This window comes from Mus caroli, chromosome 12 (assembly GCF_900094665.2).
Source record: "Mus caroli chromosome 12, CAROLI_EIJ_v1.1, whole genome shotgun sequence".
NCBI classification, from domain to species: Eukaryota; Metazoa; Chordata; class Mammalia; order Rodentia; family Muridae; genus Mus; species Mus caroli.
The window spans coordinates 78,064,212-78,091,656 of NC_034581.1; the positions used below are offsets into that span (position 1 = coordinate 78,064,212).

At 44.8% G+C, this 27,445-nt stretch overlaps 1 protein-coding gene across 2 annotated transcripts in view; it reads left to right on the top strand.

Moving 5' to 3' along the window:
- The first annotated feature begins 1,915 nt into the window (after positions 1 to 1,915).
- The window catches only part of Psen1 (presenilin 1), a 46,416-nt gene continuing 20,886 nt past the window's right edge, over positions 1,916 to 27,445 (top strand). Inside the window, exons 1-4 of one of the 2 annotated variants that reach the window (XM_021179114.2) lie at positions 1,916 to 2,057; positions 13,860 to 13,926; positions 14,017 to 14,156; positions 25,360 to 25,610. In XM_021179114.2, the coding sequence (XP_021034773.1) occupies positions 14,070 to 14,156; positions 25,360 to 25,610 (338 nt within the window). In that variant the 5' untranslated portion in view covers positions 1,916 to 2,057; positions 13,860 to 13,926; positions 14,017 to 14,069. Of the gene's footprint in view, positions 2,058 to 2,228; positions 2,462 to 13,859; positions 13,927 to 14,016; positions 14,157 to 25,359; positions 25,611 to 27,445 lie in introns of those variants that run through there. The other variant, XM_021179115.2, reaches the window with a different exon arrangement.

Consider the following 27,445-nt stretch of genomic DNA (forward strand, 5'->3'; position numbering starts at 1 on the left):
GGCTTCTAGTGACTACATTGCTAGTCTTGCCTTGCAGGCTCCTCTCCTAAGCGACCTAGTCAATCAGGCCAGGTCATTTCCTGCTTCACTCCTTAGTTACTATTGGGTTTTCTCATCTGTTTCCTGTTGCCAGGTTTTGAATAATGGGGAAAATAGATGCCACACTGCAGAGATTCTCAGTATTCTTTGGCACTGTTTGGTCATTCTTAGGTTTTAGTGTTTCTAGACCCTCAATGCTACATTACATTGAAAAAATAGAAAATTATTTAGTATGTGCCTTTCAAATGTCTCAGATCTTATTTACATGGTTAGAAGTGTGTGTGCCTTGATATTTCCATGGGTGCCTGAGTGGGATACATTGGCTTTTGGCACTCTATAAACATTGTCTATTTGATATTCACTGGTTGGTTAGTGTTTAATCACCTTTGCCCTTCCCTGGTGTCAGTCTTCCCATGTCTTTTATGTAATGTGTGTAGGGTGTTTATATCCCTAAAAAGGAATATAGAAAACAGAAGTATCTGTAGTCTACTCAGTTCCTGTCCCCCCTCCCCTTTGAGGGTTTACTTTTTACAAGAATCTATTGGAACACTGAGTGTAAATACAACTGCCATTCTTGTCCAGTAGACAATTCTCTTGCACATAGCTTTCATTCATGAGCTTTATAACCTAGGTGAACTATGATTTGTTGTAGGACATTGAGATTTTTTTTATATGCCAGTACTCCACGAACATCTTTGCATAAAAATGTTTGTCGAAATTGCTTCTCTGTATAGTTTACAGCATTTGCCATTCTACCAAAAAGATCACAATTATTGGAGTTTGCAAATGGCTTTTAGTCTATGCTTGTTTAGCAAGTGTATTGAGCTTGTTCTGTACTGTCTACAATTTTCTGCCTTCTTCCCGTATAAGTAAACGATTGAGGGAAAACTACCCAAGGTATGCTATGTCTCCCCCCAGCTGCCATTCCGCTGGCGGAAAAGACTAAAGTATGAAGATTTTATGCATGAAAATTGTGAAGTCTGAGTTTATTGAAGCAGGGTTGAGAATGCTGGGAGAAAATGGAGATGGATGCTCTGCTATTGAGAACGAGGCCTTCTGGGAAAAAGAAAAAAGGGAGTTTGACCTGTAATTTGCTAGGAATCCCAGTCCGATTTCAACTCACTGTCCTGCCCCCATCTCCTCCTGAGTATTATGATTTCAGATACAACTCCATCCCGATGTGTTTGTCTCTGTGGGGAGTAGAACCTAGTTCCTCGAGTGTGCTCCTTAAACACATTGGCCGTTTTCTGGTTATTTGGGATTATGAATAATTTATCTGTTGGCCTAAGTGGAATGTGTGGTGTGTTGTTGATAATTGTCTCTCCGATTAAGGAAGATCTGAGGGATGTAAAAATCAAGATAGGAAACATTCTTTGCTTTCCAGACGCTTGCCACTCGGGAAGACTTTCAGAACCTAGACTAATAGGGTATTTTTCAGGTTCTGTTTACCCACCAATCGCTTTGGTTTATTGAGAATACAAACAGTAAATTATATCCGTTTGAGGAACTGTTCAAATAAGTACTGTGGAGAAATGGGAAGTGTTGGACTTAAAATGTCACTACAAAGCAAGGCACGGTGTCCCCACACATGGAAACCAAATAAATAGGTTCAAGCCCATCTTTTCCTACAAGGTATGTTTGATACCGGCAGGGAACGCTCGAATCGCAGTCTCGACCAAAAACAAGGGAAAATGTCACTTGAAGACTGGGAGAACGCTAGACGCGCCTCAAACCCTAGAGAGGTCTCACGTCGCGCACATCCTTTATCTACGCGAGTGAATTAGGCCAGCTCCAGCCCCCAGCCCTCGCGGCCTGCGCGCGCCGCCGGAAGCTCCGTCCCCTCCCGGGTCTTGGGGCCAACGTCGCCGAGGCCGGAAGTTGCGACACCGGTGAGACCTCTAGGGCGGGGCCTAGGACGACCTGCTCCGTGGGCCGCGAGTATTCGTCGGAAACAAAACAGCGGCAGCTGAGGCGGAAACCTAGGCTGCGAGCCGGCCGCCCGGGCGCGGAGAGAGAAGGTGCGTGCCCGGGGTGTGCGGGGCCGAGGGTGTCTCTGCCGGTCGTGTTCACAGTCGCCTGCCTGCCGGGGGTCCGGGCCTGTGTCTCCGAGGGCTGCGCAGCGGGCGTCTCCAGGGATGAGGGGCGGGGTCCAGGCGGGCGGAGATCGAGGAACCCCGCGTGGGAAACGGGGTGAAGCCGGTTTCTCGGAACCCAGCTGGCGCCAACTGAGAGCAGCCCTCTCCGAGCTTTGGTACCCCGGAAGTGCTGGCTTCCCCGGCGGGCCGGGAGCAGGTGGCTGGCATCGCGGGTGGCCTCTCGGATCAGAGTGGAGCTAGAGCTAGAGGAAGCGCCCTAGGCTGGGTCGCCTTGAGCAACTGGTGAAACTCTGCGTCTCGTGCCCCGAGTGTGTCATAGTCCAGAAGTGAGTGAGTGGCACTCGGGGCTAACTTCTCAGGGTCTCTGTTGACAGGCGAAGAGTCGTATGTGTCTTGTTCTTTCTTCAGAACTGTCACGATGCATGTGTCTGACGCTGCTTGTAGGCGCCTTTAGTCTTTGCTAGTTCTTCCCTTTCACGTTTTCAAATGTGGCACTGCCGCGAACAGAGGTTCAGGCACATCCGCCTGGTAGTGGAGGACAGAGTGCATGAGACAATTGAGGTAACTTTTTACATAACTAGGAGAAATGAGAGTTCCAGTAACAGAAACGTGAGAAGGACAGGCGATCAACTAACGCATAAGATTGATTGGGTTCAAGTTTGGAGAATGAGAGAGAAATAAGGAAGTTAGGAAGTGGTTTGGAAATAGTACTTTTGAAGTGACAGCGGGTGAAGATGGCCTGAGGTCAGAGCTGTAAACTGTAAACATGGGTCACTTAAGTAGATTTGCTGTTTGATGTTGGAGCAGCGAACTGGGTGGGCGCTTAGGGAACTCAACAAAGAGCCAGGTAGAAGGAGGACAACGAGGCTGCTGAGGAGGATGAATGCAGAAACCACAATAGTGCACTGTCACAGAAGCCGAGAAAGAGCTTCAGGGAGCATTGTCAGCGATAGGAATGAAAGGCCTGGTGTTGTTTTAGAAGGATCTCTGTACCTTTGTACCCTTGAAAGATGAGCGTGAACCACAAATACTAGTTTTAAATGTTCCCACGGACACTTTTTTTTAAAATTTTTTAAAGATTTATTTACTTATTATATGTGAGTACATTGTAGCTGTCTTCAGACACCCCAGAATAGGGCATCCGATTTCATTATGGATGGTTGTGAGCCATTATGTGGTTGCTGGAATTTGAATTCAGGACCTTTGGAAGAGCAGTCAGTGCTCTTAACTGCTGAGCCATCTCTCCAGCCCCACAGACACATTTTTAAAGGTAACAAGAAGCAGTTGAAATTAGTCTTAATGATTTGTTACTCCAGTGTAGCTAACAGTTTCATTTTAACAAGTAACCCGTGTCAAATTAACTTGTCTTCTCTAGATAGTTAGGAGGCTCCTCAGTGACCAGAAGCAACCCCTGACTCTACAGTATCCCCAGCACCTGGCACAGTGTTTCCTTGTCTAAAAGGAACCTGATTCCTATTTGCTGCTCCAAGAATCCCTATTTGATTTTCAGATGTCTTTTCCAGTTCCTTGTTTGAGTGAGAGCAGAAAGAATTTATGCAAGTTAATTAGATGTAAATATTCGTTTTTAATTAAAAAAAATACTTGTATTCCATCCATTTCCACAGAAGGTAGAGACGTTGACTCACAATAAAAATAGCTTCATTACAGGATTATTAAAATAAAAGAACTTTGGGTGGAGTCTTTATAGTTTCCAGGTATAGGCGGTGCTTTAGGAGTCCCAGCTACTTGGAAGGCTGAGCGGGAAAATCAAGGCCAGCCTGGCTAACAGAGATGGTGAATGACTCGAGAGTAGAGCGAATTCATCCACCTGATCTAACCTAGGACGGCCTGTAGTCTGTTTGACAGTATAGATAGAGACCATGTTGAGTCTTATTCTGTGGGTGTGATATCTATGTGTACACCTCTACTTTATATGCAAAGCTGAAGTCTTTGCCTATATGCTCGCAAATTCAGAGGTCAGAGGAGGACAGGGGGAGCGTTTCTCCATTGTTTATCGCCTTACTTAAAAAACAAAAATGTTATTTTTGTGTGCAGGGTTTGGGGGGCTCCATGGTAATATTCGGAAGTCTGAAGTTAGCTCTCTCTTCCTACCTTTATATTAGTACTGGGCACCGAGCAGGTCTCCAGGTATGTGGGACAAGTACCTTTACTGTCTGAGCCATCTCAAGAGTCTCCCTCTTCCCCCTCCCCAGGCCTTTTTATTTAATTTTTTGTTGTTGTTGTTTTGCTTGGTTTTGTGAGACAGGGACTCTCTATGTAGCCCTGGCTTTCCTGGAACTCACTATCTAGACCATGCTGGCCTGAAGCTCCCAGAGATCTGCCACCACACCCAGCTTAATTTTAAAAAACTTAATTGTGTGTGTGGGAGCACGTGCGCCACGACACACAGATGTTATAATACACATGATCACTTTATGGAATCCTTCTTGTCTACGATATGTGGGCGCTGAAGATTAAATTCTGGATGTCAGACTCGGGCTGCACATGCTCATGAGCACCAACTTTATTTTATAAGGTACAGTCTCTTTTTTTTGAGCCGAAGCTGTTTCAGCTAGGTGGGCTGTCTGTCAGTCTCCTGGGAGCCTCTTTTCTCCACCTCCCAGTGCTGGGACTGTAGGCGCAGGAACTATGCCTGGCTCGGATGTGATGTTGGGAATTTGAGCTCTGCTCCTTTTGACAGCAAGTGCTTTTACCCACTTGAGCTAACTCCCTAGATCCTACTGTCTTGATATACTTTGAGACTGTTGGTGTGTTTCACCATAGACCTAGATGGATATTACTCTTGTGATTCTAAGGCTCTTGGATGTACTATTGAGCATATACTGCCTTTACAAAATCCAAAAGAAAATCCATATTCTAAATACAGTTTATCCTGAAGGTTTGAAATAAATTCTGAGCTGATTTTAGCTCATGTTCATTGTGTCTTGTGAGCCAGCCAGTTTTACCATTGTTTTGAAATAAGTTGCAGCAGTAAGTCTCCATAGCAGAGCTCCAAACCTCACAGCTTAGAGCACTTAAGTTAACTCAGTTAACTCAGGTCTCTGCTTTAGGGTGGAATGTGTGGCTCAGCTGGGACCATTTTGATTTGAGCATCTTCTCCTGGGGCCCAGGTTGAGGGGACAAAAACTATCAAACCACGCTGCTGACTTCTCAAGGCAAGGACAGCTGCACAAGCATGGCTCACATATCTGCCAGTGTCCATCAGCTAAGATTGCATTGACAAAGGCACAGTAGAGGGGCTCACACAAAGACTTAGAATAGAAGTAGAATAAAAAGAATAAAAAGAAAAAAAAAGGGAAAAAAAAAAAGACTTAGAATAGATGATGGCTGTCACCCAGAAAGAGGCCAAAGAGCAATCTCAGGGAATCGGTTCTAGGACTACTAGTTTCTAAAAGCTGAGGATGCTCCGGTCCTTACATTTAACAGTAGTATTTGGGGGTAAGAATGTAGTCATGTTCAGAGACCTTGCTTGATTCCTAACACTGAAGAAAAACTATGAACCAAAAATAAATGTCTTATTTATAAATCCTCCAGAGTACTTTAAATCATCTCTCAATTATAATACCTACTAATGTAAATGCTGCGTAAATAATCCTTACATTGTGTTGATTATGAAGAACAACGAAATCTACGTGCCAGATGTTTTCAGTCTACAGTTGATCGACTCCAAGGATCCTGAATTAGAAGATATGAAGGGTAACCGTGCTTCCCTTGGGGAGACTGGGGGAAGGAGAGACTATTTACTGAATAATAATTGTCTCTACCACAGATGGTTCGCAGAGGTGGAGTGGGATGGAAAGAGGGAAAAAGCCACCCTCAATAGGCTGCATCACTGCCCATGCTCCTTTTAGTTCTGTTACTTTCAGAACATGTCTTGTAGGGCTGGGGGAATGATTCGCTCTCTATGCCTTACGGATCATGAGTCTGTCTTGGGTATTCCTAAGTCAAGTACTGGAATACAGTTGAGGGTTTGCTTACATTTACTGTGATTTTTAGAAACCCAAGTAGAACAGAGTTTGATGGTACGCACTTGTAATCCTAGCACTCAGGAGTTGAAGCAGGAGGACTGCAAGCACAAGCATCTTGAGCAAGACCTGTCTCCATAAATGTAGAAATACCAGGGCACACCTTTAACAACAGCGCATGGGAGGCAGAAGTAGGAGGATCTCTGAGTTTGAAGCCAGCGTGATCTTCATAGCAAATTGCTGCCCAGCCAGGGTTACCTACTGAGACCCTGTCCCAAACAGACAGACAGCCAAGGAGAGAGATGAGGGCTTGACTTAGTGGCAGGACACTTTCCAAGCATATTTGTTTCCCACCAACCAAAATAAGTAAATCAAAATTCAAACTCTAATCAGAATTTGGGTTCCCTATCAGTGAGATGAGTAGGAAAAACCGCGTGGGGTGTGGGAGGGTGTGGGGGGTCCTGGAAAAGAGAGGAACAACCTGTTTGTTCAGCCTGCCTGTCAGCTGTGACACCTGGCCCCAGCTTTCATGGTAAAGCTTTAGTTTGTTTTGACAGGCAACCTTGAGATCATGGGGCTTTCGGCAGGCTCAAAGGGCGGAGAGATGAGGGAATAAAAAAAGGAAAGCTGGATCTTGATAACTCTTGTCCTCTTAGAGTCAGAACGCCACTTCGTGGGATAAAGAGCCATGTTACCATGAATATGCCGCCCACCTCCTAAACTTTCATCATGAAGTCTTTAAATCTGCAGCTCAGAACAGAACCCACTGTTCTGCTCCTCTGCCTTTTCTTGTAGGCCACTCAGCTCTCTTTGGAGTATGTGCCTTGCTAATAAACTTTTGCCTAGACTATATGTCTGTGTCTAGTCTGATTCTTCCTCTTCCCCACTTTGAGACAGGAACTGGGGTCCTCACTTCAGGCCATGGCAGCACCAGCCTGATTTGTAGGAAAATAAATCAAGAGCTTGAAAACTTTATTTATTTATTTATTTTCTACCTCACACCTTGAAAGCTTTTTAGCACTACAGCCATTTATGTATAGCAAAAGAATAATTTTGGTAGTTTTTAAAGTGGTAGAAGCTGGGTAAGTGGCTTAGGGACATTCCGCCACAGGCCCTTTGTGGTGATAAAGCCATGCTTATGTCTCACTGAAGATGTTTTGTAGTGTGCCAGTTTTATTTACATTTGTCTCAAGACTTAGAAAATGAGTTCAGTGTACAGTGAGATGGGAGAAAGTACCTGTTGGTTTTTTTGGGGGGTGAGGGAGTTCGAGACAGGGTTTCTCTGTGTAGCCCTGGCTGTCCTGGAACTCACTCTGTAGACCAGGCTGGCCTCGAACTTAGAAATCCACCTGCCTCTGCCTTCCAAGTGCTGGGATTAAAGACATGCGCCACCACTGCCTGGCTAGAAAGTACCTTTTTTGTGTCTGGTTTTTTTCTCTCCTTTAAAATTGTTTAAATTTCAATTAGGGTCTCTTGTAGCTCAGGCTAGCTTCAGATTTACTTTGTAGGCAAAGATGATTTTGAAGTTCTGACTCTCCTGCCTACATTTCTTCTAAGTGGTGGAATTACAAGTGTTCAAACCCATACTGGTTTGCGTATAAGGGGATTGAACCCAGGGCTTGGTGTGTGCTAAACAAGTACTCTATGAGCCAAGCTACATCTCCAATGCTGTGGTGCTTTAGTGAATGGGAATTTCTTTTAGGAACCTATTCTGAAACTTTTAACATTTTGCTCCTGAGATGTTTTAGAAGTTTTGATGTTGAGAGGAGGTTTTCTAGCTGGATGGATTTTCTTTTTTCCTCCGCTACGTGGGTGTGTGTACATGGGTGTGTGCTGGAGGCTGTAGTCTTTCTGGTTCACTCTCCACTTCCCTCACTGAGCTATGGGCTTAGTCAAACCCAGAACTCACTGATATAGCTTGTCTGGCCAGCCAGCTTGCTTTGGGGAATTCCCAGTTTCTGCCTCTGTGTTCTGGAATTAGAGACAAGCCACCAGACCCACCCAGTATTTAGGTACGCTCTGAGGAATCGTATATCCAGTCCTCACACTGCATAGTAAGCGCTTTAACCACTGAGCCATCGCTCCAGACCCTGCATCATCAGCTTCTCTGTGGAGCACATCTAAGCTGTGAGATTACTCAGAGGCTGTGGCTTTTCCTCCCCTTGTATATCTGCTTTTGGTTTCCCCACTGCTAAGGATGGATCCCAGGGTCTGCACATGCTGTGCAAGCACTCTGTCACAGGGCTGCATCCCAGTTCCTAGTCTTCGTCTGATAGAAATTGTCGTTGCTCATCAAAACAATGACTTCTTTTTCCTTTGCCTGACTGCCCAAATTGTTGTGCTTGGAGCAAGCACAAAGCAGAGGGTAAAGAAGCATTTATCAGATCAGAACTGATAGGAAAGTTCTAGTAAAGAAATACATTGTGGGCAGAAACAGGTGGCGTCCTTAAAAGGGAATGGCGTCTGTTTATAGCAGCCAAGAGACACATTGCCTGGCCTTACCTTTTGAGCTATTTGTATGAGGTCCAATTTGATTAAGTAAGAGCTAGTCTGCTCATTGTCTTGGGTAAATGTATAGACTGGCCATGTCGGGTAAGGTCCTCCGGACATTAGGAGTTAGTCTTGTTGTGTATATGAGGTCAGCAGCACAGCTGCATAGCTAGGATCTGATTGTTAGTGAGCATTTTGGTTTTTTACTGTTGTCCCTTTTGGCCTCCTCATCTCCACACAAGTGTCTGAGAGAGAGGAGCTAGATGTCAGGAAGGTGCTGCTGTGTGTCCGTCTTCAGTGGCTGTTTAGAAAGGAAAGCACCAAAATCTATATCCCTTTCCCTCATCCCTCTGCAATCCAGGTCTCTTGTCAGCTACTGGCTTCTGGTGTTCATAGCTCTCAGCTGAGAATGTTATCAACTTTGCAAGTGTCTTCTGCCATGCTTCCTGGGCAGTGGGGCATTGACCTTTTCCAGTGATGGTTTCGGCTGTTGTTAGATCCGAATCAACTCCGTTTGGTCTACCCCCTTTGTACCAGGAGTGTGTACTTGTTCCATGACCTGGCCATGGCCTGCTTCTGCTTCGGGGCTTATTCCTTCTGATCATATTCCATCAGGCTCTTCCTGGGAGTCGTGTGATTTCTCTGGGTGAGCAGAGGAGCCCGGGCTGAGTCTCCTCACCACCTGGAATCTGGATTGGGGGTGTCACTCATCTGTCCCTTAACCCTGCACAGGCACATTTGTCCCCACCTTGATGTTTATGACATTCGAAAGCAGAGTCTTCTAGAGATTTTTTTTTTGAGGGGGAGGGGTTTGAAAGGTAAGGAAAGAACTCCCTGGAATGGGGGATAGGGGATTCAAGAGAGTTGTCCCTTTTATTTATTTTCAGACATTTTTGTAGATTTATGTGTATAAGTGTTTTGCCTGTGTGCATAAATATACACATCTGTGTGCCTGGTGCCTGTGGAGGTCAGAAGAAGACACCAGATGCCCTGAAACAGGAGTTATGAATGATTATGAGCCACCAAGTGGGTGCTGGATAGCAAACCTGGGTCCTCTTCAAGAACAGCAAGTGCCTTGTAACCACTGAGCCAACTGCAGCCCCCTCCCTCCCAGGGAACTGTATTAGGGTTTCTACTGCTGCGGACAAAAACACAATGACCAAAAAGCAAGTTGGGGGAAAAGGGTTTATTTGGTTATACTGCCAGATCATAATCCATCATTGGAGGAAGTCAGGACAGGAAGTCAAGCAGGGCTGGAATCTGGAGGCAGGAGCTGATGCAGAGGCCTTGGAGGGATGCTGCTAACTGGCTTGCTCCCCCTGGCTTGCTCAGCCTGCTCTCTTATAGAACCCAGGACCACCAGCTCAGGGATGGCACCACCCACCTTGGGCTGGGCCCTCTCCTGTTGATAATAAATTGAGAAAATGTCTTACAACTCAATCTCATGGAGGAATTTCTTCAACTGAGGCTCCTTCCTCTCTGATGACTCTAGCTTTTGTTAAGTTGACACACACACAAAACCAGCCAGTACAGGAATAAAATTTTTTTGGGGTGTGTGTGGTTTGTTTGTTTGGTTTTTTGTTGTTTTTAGACAGGATTTCTCTGTGTAGTCCTGGCTGTCCTAAACTCACTCTGTAGCCCATACTGATCCTAAAACTCAGAGATCTGTCCTGCCTATGCTACTGAGTGCTGGGGTTAAGGGGGTGTATCGCCATTGCCCAGCTCCCATGGGAACTTTTTTTTAAAGAGTCAAACAGAATAATGATTATGAAAAGAACTTTGAAAATAGCATTGGGAGCATGCTAAAGTGATGGCTGTGTTATTGGTGGGTCTTAGAGGATTTGTCCCAGAACGCCCCAGTGTGGTTCCTTATAATGGCTAAACAGGCTATGTGAGCCTGAAAGAAACGACTTAACGGACACAGTCCCACCCATTGTAGCTTACCTGTTTAAAATAAATGCTAGGACTGTCTGTGCAGAATCTCAGGTTTCCTTATATAGTGGGAGCACGGATGTTAAAGATCTTGTTACTTTGTAAGCAGTAGTTTTGCTAGGAATAAAATGAGTGTAATATAACCTAGTCGGCATTGTTGTAAGCTCCTAGAGGCAGGGACGTTGTTTTGCACAGAGTCCTGTATGTGGGTTAGGATCTTTTGATGCCAGACAGGGTAAGATGGTTGACTTCCTTGTATTTTGAGACAGGGTCTCATTGTGAGGCTAGGCTGCTGTGCATGCTTGGATTAAAGGCATGTGCCACCAGGCTCAGCCACTGATTTTATTGTAAAATGGATGGGTAAAGTGAGCATAATGCATTAGTTAAGGTGTTCCCACTTTCTGTTTAAATTCTGCATGGAAGGAAGGAGAAAGATGAATATGAAAGACAGTTTACAACGGTCTCAGCCCTGTGCTCACCTTTGCCCCGCCCTTGGGTAATTAGTTGTGAGGAGTTCTTAAGAGTTCTCCAGGAAACTGTGAGTACTTCTCATTAGAAACCACTGTGAGCCAGGCGGTGGCGGCGCACACCTTTGATCCCAACGCTTCTGAAGTTACAGTAGTCTCAGTGCTTGGGGTCTCATTGCCATACCCTTAAAAATGTAAGTCTGACAGCCAAAGGTTGTGTATGGCGAGTTAACCCAGGTCTTCTGGCTTGCAAATATTTGACTGGTCCTCTGCCAGTGAAATGAGCCAATTCAAGCAGAATTAATGTATGTAAAGAAAGGTTTATTGGGAAGCCACTCTTGGGCAGATTCACTGGTCTCAAGGAACAAGGCAGGGAAGTCATCATGGGGAGGTCAAGAGAAAGGGTATGCAGGGAGAGAGAAAATCAGAGAGGCGAAGGAGGCAGGGGAGAGAACAAAGCATCTGGATTATACAGGAAAGAACTTCTGGGGAAGGGAAAGCCCAGCTCTTTGGCTAGAAAGTTCAGGATAGGGGGTCGGATGTGCAAGGTAAGGGACTGAGAAGGCATGCTGAGAGAACCTGGAGGCCAGGTCTGCTTTGCTATGTAAAATATACATTTTAGCACTTTAATCTGGGACTGAAACCCAACATCCCAGCCTTTCGTTGATTATAAATGAATAAGGGGCAATGTAATCGTCTATGTCTGTTTCCTGCTGACTTTGGGGCTTCATTATGGTGGGTGTTGGTCAAGTTTGGGAAGAGCAGGTGGTTTTACCTACTGTCCAGGTTGTGGGACCATTTGGGGCTAGCAACTTGACGGCCTAGTTGAAGAGCCTTTGGGTAGCTGCTGCTTTTCAGCGCTGTCCTGAGTGCAGGTTCCAGGAAACACCTGGAGTTGGCAGGATGCTGGGACAGACAGGTATGGTGGTTGATCACTTGGAGCACTCACTGTAAAATGAGTCCTTTAGTTCAACCCCTCAGAGACCTGAGAAGGACAAATTTACCTGAGTAAGCAGGAAGTGTAATCTAACTAGCCTAAGTAACAATTAAAATGACAGACTTACCCATTGCCCAGACAGCCACTCCATCTGAGAACAGAGGCAGTCTTTGCCCCTCTGGCCCTCTGTGGAGAAGGAACATGAGATAGACCAACCTAACCTTGTCTTAGGCACCATGGGACAATTAGCTCTGGTGTCTTTGTCCACGTTTCCGGCAGTGTCCTGACAGGGTCAAGGTACTGGGACAAATATGGCTGGTGTAGCCACAATCCAGGTGGGGTCCTTCATTGTTGTGCCCATATCTTGGAGACCTTGGAACAGGGCACTGCTATATTTTGGAAATCTCTGTCTGTCGTGATATATTTAAGCATCTTAAATGCCATCTTCAGCAGGTCTCTGAAGTGCCTGAGGACCATCTGTCTATCAGAAGTATATCTGAATAGACAGCTTTGCTTGTTTCTCCTTATCCATCTTAGGCATAGCCTTGAAAATATAGACAGATGGGTAGATAAAGTTTGAGGTTATCTGCTCTACACTGTACCTGTGGTGTTAAAGTACCTTTTAAAGAGTGAAGACATAGAGCATAAGTTTCAGAATACAAAACCCAAGTTTTAACAAGTGTTTACAATTTAATGTCTCCAAAATTAATACCAAGTGTGTTATTATATGTTACAAGGTTTGGTTGTCAGGGCCACCCAGCAAGGTATGTTGTGTTTGTTTGTTTGGTTTGATTTGGTTTAGTTTAGTTGTTTTTGTTTTATTTTGTTTTCTTGAACCCATAACAGGGTTATCTGCCAGCCATGTTCTTGTCCTTAATCAAGATGGTGGTGAAGCCATGGTGCCACCCTCTTTATCCCATGATAAAGATGGCAACCACTTCATAATCTTTCTGGCAGCGGGTGATTTAAAAGTAGCAGTCTGCTCCCTACCATCACTGTTGCCAGTGAGGCAGCACATGGTCCTGGGGGTTGTGGGTTGGGGGCAGGGCTAGGTGGCACCTGGAGCTGTGTGTGGGGAGGTGGTCAGCTGCTGAAACTGTTGTGGTCAAGCGGGCAAGTGAGAAGGCGATTCCCAAGAATTAGACTTATGGAGTTCCAACTAATTTGGATAAAGTTTTCAATTTTAGATGCGGTGGCACCCATTTTTCTAGGCTTTGCCAGGGACCAAAGGCTCAAATGTACATTGTCCTGCACATAAGCCTGGGGTTATACAGTTGGGGTTGGGGGGATTAGCCTCAGGTCAAATATCTTTGAATCCAAGGCTCCCCAGAGGCTGGCTTCTGACACTCCGTCTTTCAAGGCTGCTGGGAGGTGGTTACTCCTGGAGTCCAAAATCTGTTGCATCAGGGGCAGAGAAAGATGGGGGAAAGGAGTGGTCCCCTATTCTCACGTGGCTGGGGCTTCAACTCCTCCAGCGTCAGGACACCAGATGATAAGTTATTTCTCCACTGGTGAAGTGAGCCAATTGAAGCCAGGTTAAAGTATATTAAGGCAGGTTTATTGGGAAGAAGCTCTCAGGTGGGCTCACTGGTCCCAAAGTGGGGAAGGAGACGGGGAGGAGGGAGAGAAAGAGAAAGAACATGTGCACACAGGGAGAGAGAAAATGGAGAGGGGGCAGAAAGAGACCAAAATGTTTGGATTATGTAGGAGAGAGCCTCTTGGGGACCAGAAGCCAGTGTAGGGACTAAGGGATGCTGGGAGAACCTGGAGGTCAGTTCCTGTCTTGGTATATAAAATATGCATATGAAATATGCACCTCAGCTGTTTGTCCCGGGTCTGAATCCCAACAGGTACAAGTGGATTTGACTAATGATGAGTGGCTTGATAAAATTCTACTTTATACTTAATCCAGGAACCAACACAAGACAGCAGCCCTTCGAGGTCCTTAGACAGCTTGGAGGAGAACACATGAGAGAAAGGTTTGTTCTTTCAGAATGAAATTCGTGAGAGTTTAAAAACAAATGAGTCGTAGCCATCTTAAAGCATAAAGTCTTGTTTTCCCTTTTCAGAATCCCAAGAGGCTTTCTTTTCTTTGAGAAGGTATTTCTGTCCAGCTGCTCCAATGACAGAGATACCTGCACCTTTGTCCTACTTCCAGAATGCACAGATGTCTGAGGACAGCCACTCCAGCAGCGCCGTCCGGAGCCAGGTACAGCGTCAGTGCCGGCCGCTGCTGAGGCCGGGGCAGCTTTGCTCTACTTTGCCGAATGTCTTTTCTTGTTAAACGTTAAGCTGAGGGGAAATGTCACAGCCTTGTTGCTAGGGGACCCCAAACTGCACTTGTTTTACTCTGTTCTGCAGGGGGGACTTACCCTCATGTCACCCCCACTGAAACTTTGTCCATCTGCATGATATGTAAGGACCGCACGCTCTGCATTATCTGTCTTGATTGTACTCTTCTCTAGGAAGGAGTGCATTGTATTATGTTTTCTAGTGCCGGCCAGTTTCTGACAGTGCTCGGTAAGTATTTGGTGACGGTGATTATACAATGCAAGGTAAACTGCTAGGAGTTCAGGAGAGGGGTGGGATACAAGGTATATACACGAACTCTTCACAGACCACACACACTAAATCTGTCTGTTGTAACCGTGTTAGCTAAGCACTACTGACTGGAGGCAGACTCCACAGCGGGCCTAGGAGCTGTCTAGGGAATCGTTAGAATTTTTTGAGGTACAACCAGGATGGAGGGAAACCTTGACAAAGCCAGTCTCAGGTCTGCAAACCTGCCTTGAGTAGTTTGTACTCGCTAGTGAAAGCTGTCATTAAAGGCAAGTTACAAGTGAGGATTAGGGGAGCCTGGAGAGATGGCTCGGGGGTCAAAGCAATTTCTGCTCTTCCAGAGGACCCAAGATAGAGCTATATGAGGTGGCTCACAACTGCCTGTTAACTCCAGCTCCAGAGGACCTCTTCTGGTCTCTGAGGGGTGTGTCTGTGTGTGTGTGTGTGTGTGTGTGTGTGTGTGCATCAAGATTGAGCCTTAAGACTTTGTTTCTGCTCTGAAGATTTAGAGTTCCTCGCTTTCCCATCGGTACATTTTAGATAATTGACTGAATAATCTCAGTACTCCCCTAACTGGGAGAGTTTGGGGAGGACCAGGAGATTGGAGGAGCCTGCGACTAGAATGTAGGACTTTGAGTTTTAAAACCGTTGTAATCCTGAACAAGTAGGGTCAAGATTAAACTGGTTACTCCTACCACAAGTATAACAAGTTGAAATCATTTTGGAAAACCCTAACCAAGTCGTACTTAGTTGCAGCCTCATGTAAGTTTAAGCACCATTATTTGTTGGTAGGTGACATAATGAAGAAGACCGTGTAAACCCTCTTTTGTTCCACGGATCTCTTGCTTTACCATATCCTTGTAACCTCTTAAACAGAGGCAACCACAGGCTGCAGGAGTCCAGAAAATCGTGTCGTATCTTGGGCTGCTATGTATTAATCTTACTTATGGTAAAGGGACTTGATGTTTGATAGGTGATGTTTTTTAAAACCCAAAGATTTCTAAAACGGTTATTGTATAATGTTCTAAGCATCTAAAGCAGCAGTTCTCAACGTTACTAACACTGCAGCCCTTTAATACAGCTCTTCATGTCATGGTGGCCCCAACCATAGCATTATTTTCATTTCTACTTCCTAACTGTAATTCTGCTGCTGTTATGAATCATAACATAAATATCGGATATGCAGGATATCTGATGTGTGACCCTTGTGAAAAGGTTGTCCAACCCCCAAAGAGGTCGCGACCCCCAGCTTGAGAACCACTGATCTAGAGTGTAGCAAACAAATAGCCAACTTTATTCAAGTTGGAGACTGTGTTATTTGGCATATAAGGCAATTTTTATTAAGCTTTTTCTGTGTTTATTTTAAAAGAGAGTGCATCCTATTGTGTAGACTGGACTCCCGGCCCATCTGCTTTAGCTTCCCAAGTGCTGGCATGATGGTTGACTGCCACTAGGCCCAGTTTATTTTGATGGGGCCTTGTTGAATTGCCCAGAGTGGCCTCAATTTCAAGATCTTCCTGCCTCAGCCAGAAAGTATCAGCATGCGCTACTGTACCTCGCTGACAGCCTTTAGGAATGGCTCCACTGTGGAGTAATTGCCATATGGTTAACTGTACATAGAGGATTCAGGGTGATGGCTTTTTTTTTTTTTTTTTTTTTAATTTTCAAGATAAGGTTTCCAGGTCCTGTCTGTCCTGGAATTTACTCTGTAGACCAGGCTGGCCTCGAACTCACAGAGACCCACCTGCCTCCCAAGCACTGGGATTAAAGGTGTACACCACCACTTCTGGCTCAATGCGATGACTTATAGCATGCATAAATACTCATAAAAATCCATTGTAGTGAAGAAAAGAACAGGCCTCATTACCCTCAAGTTGCCCATGTTCCCTTTGTGCTGTCCCCATGTCTTGCCCCACCCCTAGCAACCACTCTCAGGTCTTTTTGTCACCTCCCTCTGGGGTTACTCTTCCAGAAGTTATATAAATAGAGCCATGCTGGGCTGGAGAGATGGCTCAGCCATCAAAGGTGAGGCTCACTCAAAATTAAATAGAATCTTACAGACTTTTTTTGTCTGGCTTCTTTAATTAGCATAATTATTTTGAAATTGATGGGTGTTATGTCAGTCGTCTCGTTTTATTTCTGAGTTGTAGCCGGTTATATGCTTATGCCATAGTTCTTTGGCCAGTTCCTTATTTCAATATTTGGGGGGCTTCCAATTTGACATATTACAAATAAGGTGCTGTGGATATTCAGTTACAAAACTTCAAGTGGTCATGTGCTCATTATTTCGGGTAAATGCCTAAGAGTAGAACATAACCCAGTGTTGCAGGCTGCGGTGAGCTTCTTGAGATAATACCAGTTTCCCAAATTGGTTGTATAACTGCATTCTTGGATTCCTGATATGCCTCGAAGCCACCCCACTCTCGTCGGCCCTCAAGGGTCAGTCCCAAGCTTTCAAACCTTTTAGAATGTATGTGCTAGCATTTCCTGGAGTCTTTAATTTGCATATCTCTAATGTTTTTGTTTATCACACTGTTGAACCTTCTCCATTGAGATGTCTGGTGCAGTGTGCTGCCCACTTTCAAACTGTGAGACTTTTTATGTTCTGGATATGTAAGTTATAATACATGTACCTTGCAAATCATTGAATATCAATGAAGTCCTTTTGTCATTTTTTTCTCTTGGAAATGTGGGGTTTCTTTTTTTGTGAAATTATCTATGAAATCTTATCCTGTATTTTTAAGTTTCTTTCCAAATCTTTTTTTTTTTTGGTAGTTAGATGCTTTATAATTTATCTGTTATTGGGTATCATGGCACACACTGTAATCTCAACTTCTTATTTGGGAAGCTGGGGCAAACCCAGCTCAAAGCCCAGGCTCAAAGACAGCTTTCATTTAGATCTGTGGTCTGTTTTAAGTTGATTTTGTGTATGTAACACAATATGGGTCAGAGTTTGTTTCTCTGTGGATGTCCTTGATCAGCATTGCGTTTGAAGAAGGCTGCTGTTTGCAGTGAAGTGTCTTTGTGCCCTGGTACATACTGGTTCATAGATCTGGGCTCGATTCTGTCCCACTGATCAGTTAGTGCTTGTACCAGCAACACATTCCTGCTATTACTGTAATTGTATATTAGGTCTTGGTATCACTGTTTAACAAGGTGGTTGTTATTTTGGTTTTGGTTCTTAATAAAATAGTTGGGCCTGGTCGTATACATCTTTAGTCCCAACAACAGGAGACAGGAAGCAGATCTCTGAGTTCAAGGTCTATTTACTTTGTATATTTAAGTCCTTAGTGGTTTTGCCAATCACTTTGCAAACCTTTCTTTTAAAAGGCCAACTGGCAGTTTGTGATTGCATTGATTCCCTTCCTATGTTGTGTAGAGGATTTGTGGAACTGATATTTTCATAATGCTGGTCTTCCATTCCATGAATAGTATAATTCTATATTTATTTAGATCTTTTAACTAAAATTCTTGATTGTGGTAAATAACACAAAGTTTAAAGTTACCATCTCATCCATTTTGTTTTTGTCTTTGTTGTTGTTGTATTTTGTTTGTTTTTCTTTTTTGAGACAGCGTTTCTCTGTAGTCTTGGCTGCCCTGGAACCCATTTTATAGACCAGGCTGACCTCAAACTTACAGAGATCCTCTGCCTCCCCATGGCCAGGATTAAAGGCACATGCCATCACCACCTGACTCATCGTAACCACTTTTTAACTCATAGTTTAATATTAACCACATTCATAGTGTGCTCTAGAACCATTGAACTGCCCTGCCATCTGCACGATGACAATTATCTTTTCAGGTTCTCAGTGTGACACTCTCGATCTTGCCTTCTCCTGGTTTGCTTACTTCGCTCAGTGCGATGCACTCAAGAGTCACCCATATCATAGTGTGACAGGATTTCTTGTCACATTGTTTTCCTTCCTACTCCCTCCTGTCTTCTTTCCAGCATAGCCAGGACTACAGGTGTGCACACCATGTCTGCCTAGGAGTTCTTTAAGGCTGAGGAATTCTCTAGTGCATATTTATAATGCTTTTTTTGGTATCCATTGTCAGTGGATGTTTGAGTTGTTAGACTTCTGCCTCCTGGCTATAAAGGATAGTGTGCTCCGGTGAGTATGGCTGTGCACACTTCTCTTTGAAATCCTCTTTGCAACTTAGTAATTTAGTTAATATACTCAGAGTGGGATCGCTAGATCATATGCTCTTTTTAATTATTTTGAGCAGGGTCTTGGTTTGCCCCAAACTTAATGTCCTTCTGTCCTGAGTGCTGGGAATGCAGGGTTGTGCCACCATGGCTAACCCCACCCACCTCAGGAATACACGTGTTGCTCTCCTTAGTGGTTGTATCATTTTATGTACCAGAAAACAAAATATGAGGCCACAAGTTTCTTCACATCACCACTTGTCATTTCCTCTTTATTTTCCTAGAGTTGCGTCTCTAACTCGGTAAGCCCTGTAGACTGAGCTACGTCTAGCTGGTCTTTGGTAGGGGTGGTTTTGATAGTGGCTATCCTAGCGTGAGATAAGCTTTGATATGTTCCGGAGAGAATCTACCAAGAGTTTCTTGCATTTGTAGATTCCCTGTTCTTTGCTGCTTGTTCCTTTGATGCACTTTGTGGGTGGTGTAGTTGTTTGTTTTGCTTCTGTTCTTTAATTTCTCTTAGCACTGTTTTGTAATTTCGAGAGTACAAGACATTTGGGACAGGAGTCCCTAGACTACTCTTGGTTCTGTAATTCAGTGGGAGGCCTCATAGACCACAGGAAAACAATAGTGTTCACTGTTACAGTTGATTGCAGTGAAAGAATACAGATTATTGCCAGGCAGTGGTGGTGCATGCCTTTAATCCCAGCACTTGGGAGGCAGAGGCAGGTGGATTTCTGAGTTCGAGGCCAGTCTGGTCTACAGAGTGAGTTCTAGGACAGCCAGGTATACACAAAGAAACCCTGTCTTGAAAAACAAAACAAAACAAAAAAAGAATACAGATTACCATTGGTAATAGAAGGCACATCAGGCAGGCCAGAGGGCACCTGCTTGAGATTCCAGTGGCTTTATGCAGACAGTGCTTAATTCTCCTGGCTACAGCATGTGACAACATACTTGCCGTATTTTCAACCAGGAGAACAAACGCAAGCCTCAATGGCCAAGGTTTTTACTGTTAGTGGTCCATACAAATGTGATTGGCCTTTGTTTTCTACACCCTTTAGGGGCCAAGCTAACTCTGACCTCCTCCGAGATCATAGACTAGGTTGCTGGTGTGTCCCAAGGCATCTGTAAACAGCCCAATAGGCTACTTCAAGGGCTTGCAGACCCCTCCTGGGTCTGAGCAGTGCAGAAGCCTCTTGGCAGGGCCGGGTTTAGGAGACCCTAAGACACAGAGTTCGTAGCTTTACTGCTCAGTGGGACCTTAAATCTTTCTAACCACCTGGCTTGGTTTTCTGGTGTCTTTGCCGTACTGCCCAAAAGGAATCCCATCCCAGATGTTCCTTTACCACCTGTTTATTCTCTGCAGAGCGGTCCCAGGCTGTGGGAATTGTGCTTATTTGTGTCCCCTGCCCCAGAGTAGCTCCGGAGTCCAGCACCTTGTCTGTCTCACTTCACTGCTCAATTCCTGGCTCCCAGTGCCCTGTGTTCGAGTGACTGACATTCAGCCCCCCCCCCAACTCCCCACCCCCTCCCAACACACACTGTAGCAAATGCAGTAATCAGTACTCAGAAACTGAAAAAAGTTTATGTAACCAGGGAATGGCAAAAGACACGAATATAGTTTAATTTTTAAGTTTTTTTTATATGAATGAGAACAGGCAGTTCTGAGCTACCATGAAAGTTCTAGGAACTAAACCTGTGTCCTGTGCAAGAGCCCTAAGTGTTCAGTAAAGATTAAAATTACACTGAGACCTTGTATCTCACCTACCAGATTGGTAAGAAATCCAGGCATTAGCTCCCATGAGTTGGCAAGGGTGTGGTGAAGTTAACAGTTTTCTACACTGGCAAAACTCTAAACTGGCTCAATCTCTCAGAAATGAAGGTAGGTTGGCAAATGTAATAGAATTTCAAATATACCTTGATTCAGCAGTTATTCCTCAGAGAACTTGCTCTACAACTGCATTGGGTAAGTATCTATGTGCCACTAAGTGACTAAGGAGGCCTTCCCTGCAGTGTTGTTTGTAAGGCAAAAGGTTGGAAGCAAATTAGATTTCCACTGTTATGGATCAGGCAGATAAGCACAGTGAATTTCTACAGTGGCTGTGTGACTGCCTAGAAAGCTAAGAAACAGAAACATGAAGAGACAGGGACAGGGACACAGGACCTATAGTCCCAGCTCTTTCAGAAGTTGAGACAGGATTGGGCATAAGTTCAGGACTAACTTGGAGGACAGAGTAGCAAGCCTGTCTCAAGTTGAAAAAAGAAAAAGAAGATGTCTTTGTTTTGGTGTGTAAGAACCTCTGAGTGCAGGAGCAAAGCACAGCCTTGTGTAGAGGGGCGCTGGGTTCCAGCTCAGCTCAGTAGCACTCAGAAGGTGGGTCTTATGAGACAGCAGCGCATGAGCAGGGAGACCTTAAACCTTCAGAAGAAAATGAGAAACTGTTGTACACTTTTCATACTTTCTTTCTTTAAAATTATTTAACCTTTAAAATAAGTTCTATCTTCTAAAAGTTGAAAACACAAAGACTAAGTAAGGGCTAAGAGAAAGAGCGAGTGAGTGTGAGACCTGTGTGAGAGAAAACCACTCACTGCTAAGGAGGCCACGCGCTCTTAGACCATTTTCAGCTTAGGACAGGGCAGGGTGGGGTCATGCTCTGTACAAACCAGAATATCCAGTGTAGGAACGAGTGCTCGATCTACTCTGGCCTAATTAACTGTTCATACAGACAGATGCCAGGGCTGTGGCACCAAGAAAGTCACACCCATATTTAGTTCATGGTAAACATTAATTCATCATTTAGTTAGAATTGTATTGCTAAATGCAGACATCACAGTTTTAGCTGTTGACTTGATCTCTTCCTTCTCTGGGAAAATAGAAGCCTAGTTTATTTCTGGTGTGTGTGTGTGTGTGTGTGTGTATGGGTGAGCTTTAGTCTTTATGACTTTGTATTGCTCACAGGATAAAGTCTCAAGTCCTTGATAGGGCAAATAAACTTTTTTCTAACCTGTCCCTAAAAGGAACTTTTTAAAAGAGCAGAGTTTCTAGAGCCAGGACCCTTTCTGTGGGACTGCAGTTGGAACCAAAGGCCTTGCTCATGGTAGCTAATGCTTTATCTCTGAGCTACATACCCTTTTTAACATTTTATTCTGAGACCAGGGATTACCACATTGTCTTCAAACTTGTATTTTTCCTGCCTCAGCTTCCTGAATACTGAGAACTGTAGGTGTGCCCGCCACACCCAGCTCAGAGTCCAGAACTTAACTTGATTTCAGTATTGCTACTGCAGAATGTCTGGGATACAGAGGAAGTCTCCTGATTACTTGTGGGACGGTGCCTTAGGTACTTTTCTGTTGCTGTGATAAAACACCATGACCAAGGCAAATTATAGGAGGTCTTTATTTGGGTTCATTCTTCCAGGGGCAGCATAGACGATCACCATCACCCATTATGTCAGGGAAGTATGGCAGTAGACAGGCAGAGTGGCTGAAGCAGGAAGTAATAGAGACAGACAGACAGACAGACAGACAGACAGGAAGTAATAGAGACAGACAGACAGACAGACAGACAGACAGACAGACACACACACACACACAGCATTGGGAATGGAGAGGCTTTTGAAATCACAAAGCCTGCGACCACACCTCTTAAACCTCCTAAATAGCATCATCAGTTGAGGACTGGATATGCAAACATTTAAGCCTATGGGGAGCATTTTCACCCCCAAAGATGGGTCTGCTGCAAGTGAAATTAAAGAGACCCTTAGCCCCAACGGAGTCTCTCAAGCTCCCATACTGTTTTGGAAATGATAGATTAAGGCAAACATTTTTCTGGAAGCAGGCTGTCCTGGGTTCAGACCCTCTGACATTCACTAGCTGTGTCTATTTCTTCACCTGTTAAGGGATGGCAATAGAGTGAAAAATCAAAGGATATGCACATGTCATAGTCCCTGTTTTATAGAAATAATTTTATGCTGTTACTGAAAGTGGAGTGTATTAGTATTGTGTGCATGTGCGCGCACGTGCTCATGTGTCTGGAGGTCTGAGGACAGTGTTGTGGAGTTTTTTTCTCCTCCCACCTTTATATGGGTTTCAGAGATGGAGCTCGGGTTGTCAGACTTGGACCAATGGGTGGCAGGCACCGTTATTTGCCGAGCCACGCGCCCATGGAGTGTGCTTTTAATGAGTGGCGGTAAGACTTCACAGTAATAGTCACACTCTGTAGTTGAAAGCCAGGCAGTGGTGGCGCACGAATTTAATCCCAGCACTTGGGACGCAGAGGCAGGTGAATTTCTGAGTTTGAGGGCAGCCTGGTCTACAGAGTGAGTTCTAGGACAGCCAGGGCTATACAGAGAAACCCTGTCTCAAAAAATCAAGAGAGAGAGAGAGAGAGAGAGATTGATTTGAAGGCAGGTTGTGTTTTCAATCACCTTCCTGAAAGAACTTAGCTTAATCAGGTGCTGTTTACCAACAGTAACTATTAACACTGGAAGTTGGCTTTCCTTCCATCATGTGGTTTCAGGGAATTGATTGTTAGGTTTGCCAACAAGTCCCTTTGCCCTCTGAGCCGTCTCACCAGCTCTGTTACTGTTTTTATTCATTTTACCATTGGAAAAATTTAAGTTTTAACAATGAATTAAAAAAATACCAATATAAATTTAAAAAATGAGAAAAAGCCAGGGGCCAATGAGATGGATCATTGGATAAGGTCACATGCCTTCACGTATCATCATACGTACCCAAGTATCTGTACACACACACCACCACCACCACCACCACCCACACATACATGTAAAAACACAGTAAAGCCGGGAATTGAGACCTAGTTTGGTAATGGAAAAGCTCTTGCTGAGCATGTATGGAGCTCTGGGGTCAGTTTTTAGCACGGGGACAGGAAGCTAAGCACAGCAAAAATGAGCATAACAGCCTCTGTGTGAGCTGCTGACACACGTGACAGGGTCAGCCCCACAAAGCCAAAGCTGCAGGACTTCATGACACAGGGCGACAACAGGATGTTTAAGAGGACTCCCAGTGAGCGTCCAGTGTTGATAGTGTAGCAGAAGCCAGAGGCCTCGAGCCAGACCAAAGACTCAGTGCAATGAACATTTGCAAGTGAAGCTGTTGGGGCAAAGGGGTGTGCGTACTGTGGGGCACTCCACAGCGTCCCGTCCCTCGTCCCTGGGAGAGTCTTTGTTTTGTTTTCCTTTGCAGGGGAGTTTGCGAGATTGGAAGGCAAATGTGGAAAGACAGACATGAGTGGGGTCGAGGTGCACGAGCTGAAACCCATAAAGAATCAATAAAAAGGGGGTTTTGTTTTTTTAAAAAAGCATGACTATAACAGGATGAGACCTGGGTTTATCCAAGGAAAGTGGGATTTTAAAAAAGATTATAAATTCATTCAGTCCATCCATCTAGCATTTATGTTCTTTCTCGGACTTAGTGAGGGCGGGAAGACGAGGGCCGGGAACGTGGGAGTTATTGAAGGCCCTCGCGCTGTTGAGGGGAGTGCTTGTTTGGTTTGGTTTGGAGTTAGGGTTCCTCTGTGTGGTTCTGGCTAGCCTGGAACTCACTACACAACAGGCTGACATTAAGCTCCCAAATGTCAGGGTTACAAATGTGGCTGCCATGCCTGGCTCGGAGATTTTTTTTTTTTAACTAAGCAATTTTAAAAAGTGATTGTAGTCTTTTAAAAAAAAAAGATTTATTTATTTTATGCATATGAATATCATGTAGCTGTCTTCAGACACACCAGAAGAGGGCATCAGATCCCATTCATTACAGATGGTTGTGAGCTACCAAGTGGTTGCTGGGAACTGAGCTCAGGAGAGCAGTCAGTGCTCTTAACCACTGAGCCATCTCTCCAGCCCCGTAACTGTAGTCTTACATGGTGTTGTGAGAAAGAATATGGAGAGATATCTTGAACACCACTATATGCTTTTTAAAGTATTATTAATAATGAGTCCCAGCACTTGGGAGGCAGAGGCAGGTAGATCTCGGAGTTCGAGGCCAACCTGGTCTACAGAATGAGACTACAGCCAGGACAGCTTGGAATACATGAGAAACCTTGTCTGGAAAAATCAAAATGACAACAACAATAATACAATCAGGTAGGGAGTACTTCATGAATTTGAAAAGATGAGATTCCTAAGTTTGTAGCTGCATGAAGAACATTTGGAGGCGGAAAGTTGGCTCTCTGGTTGGTTAAGAGCACTTGCTTTTCAGAGGACCCAAGTTCAATACCCAATTCCTACATGGCAGCTTACAACCATCTTTAACTCCAGTTCCAGGGGATCATCTGATGCCCTCTTCTGGCCTCTGTGGACATAGGTGTATGTGTGGTGCATAGAAATGTATGGAGGAAAAACACCGATACACAAAATAAAGAAATCATAAAAAAGAAGCGTTGGTACAGGTATATAGTATTTAAGCCAAGCCTCCAAAGAGGGGCATGGTTGCCTGAGGAAGAGAATAGAAGGAGGGGTGAAGTGAGCCAGGACCCAGGTAAGCGGGAGGGAGGGCCTGGCTTCCTCTGGGAACAGCAGTAAATTATAATCTAGACATTAGCACTGTCTGTAAGGTGGCTTTTTCTTGCTTTAAATTTTTAGAACTTGAGTCCTGGTGGAGCCGTTACTACACATCCCAGGTGTCTGTCTTCCAGGATGCCTTGTGCTGAGAGTCTGGCTTACTGAATGCATTTCTCGTTCTTTAGAATGACAGCCAAGAACGGCAGCAGCATCATGACAGGCAGAGACTTGACAGCCCTGAGCCAATATCTAATGGGCGGCCCCAGAGTAACTCAAGGCAGGTGGTGGAGCAAGATGAGGAGGAAGACGAAGAGCTGACGTTGAAATATGGAGCCAAGCATGTCATCATGCTCTTTGTCCCCGTGACCCTCTGCATGGTCGTCGTCGTGGCCACCATCAAATCAGTCAGCTTCTATACCCGGAAGGACGGTCAGCTGTATGTATAAGTGCTTTGTTCTCTGGGCCGCAGTGGCTTTTCCTCGTAGCTTGTTGTTATCCTCTCGAAGATCTCTGGACCTATGGACCATGGTCCTTCCATCTTTCCTGATGGCCAGAGGCAATGGGGATGACGGCAGTGATGATGTGATGTCTTGGTTTTGTTGTTGTTGTTGTTTTAGTTCTAACCTTTTGAATTCTTACTTGTGAGCCAGCAGGCATGGCAGCAGGGCCTGAAATCCTAGCACCTGGCAAATGGCTCATGGAAGTTTAGAGGTTTAGGAACCATGGCTTTGGGGTACCACCGTGTGGTGAGTGAGACACACATATGCATGGTGGCATATGCCTAATCACTTGGCAGTGAGGCGGGTCAAAGTCCATCTTATGCTGCATGCAGATTCCAGGCCAGGCTGAGCGACACAACAAAACAACTACATTCTATGGTCCCTATCTTGGCTTGTGTGTTAAATCTTTAAAGACAACTACCTTCGTCTACTGGGAGTAGATCCTTCCTAGTATTTCTCATAACAGCCTGTTTTCACTGTTCTTCAGACTAGTCTGGAATCCACTGTGTAGTCTTGGCTAGTCTCAACTTTTTGATCCTGCCTAAGCCTCCTGAGTGCTAGGATTACAGGTGTGTGCCACCATACCCTGGTTTATGAGACTGTTCTAGAAACTCAAATGACATTCCTTTTTCTCCCACAGAGCAGTGTAGGGGTAGACAGTCCAGATTGGTATACGAGTCTTTTATTCATGAAGCATGTGGGCTCCTCTCTTCAGCTTATGTCCTAGGTTTCCTTAGGGTCCAGACTAGAGCCTCAGCTTCATTCGACAGCAGGAGGGAGTTGAGAAGGGGACATAGGCATCATGTAGCTGAGAGCGCTCCCTGCAGGAACTACCTCTATAGCTTGTTTAGAGTTCCTTGGCCACTATGCAATCTCATGGCCACACCTGCTGTAAGGGCAGAAGTAAGGTCATTGTGCTGGAAGCCTTGGCACTTGGAATTAAGGCATTTTTATGTGGGGCTGTCGAGATGGCTCGGCGGTTAAGAGCACTGACTGCTCCTCCAGAGGTCCTGAGTTCAATTCCCAGCAACCACATGGTGGCTCACATCCTTCTGTAATGGGATCTGATGCCCTCTTCTGGTGTGTCTGAAGATAGCTACAGTGTACTCATATAAATAAAATAGATCTTTTTAAAAAGGTATTTTTATGTAAATTAAATACGAGAAGACAACTCCAATAATGGTCACCCTAGAGATAAAAGACCATAGTTCAAACCCTGTCACCTCTCTCTAATAACTGTTGTCCAGCCTTAGTAGTTACTGTGGCAGAACCCTGTTATTTAACAGAGTCTATTAAGCGATGGAGAAAACCTTGGGTGAGATCATTATTTCAGAACAAAGCATCCACTAGATGGAGCCAGTGCCTACCTGTGAGTTCATCTCTTCATAGTCCATTTCCTCTTACTCCGAGGACATTATTTTAGAGGATAGCTATTTTTCTTAAGCTAAAAATGATTAGGTAGAGGGTTGGAGCAATGGTTTAGCAGTTAAGAGGGTGCACCACTCTTGCGGATGTACTGAGGGGTTCATAACACCCACATTAGAGAGCTCATAGCCACTTTTAATTCCAGCTCCAGGGATTGGGTGCCTCTGCCCTTCATGACCATCTGCACACTTTCACACAATGCACACACACACAATTTAAAATAAAAATATATGCCTACATTTAAAAATATTATTTAGCCGGGCGTGGTGGCGCACGCCTTTAATCCCAGCACTCGGGAGGCAGAGGCAGGCGGATTTCTGAGTTCGAGGCCAGCCTGGTCTACAAA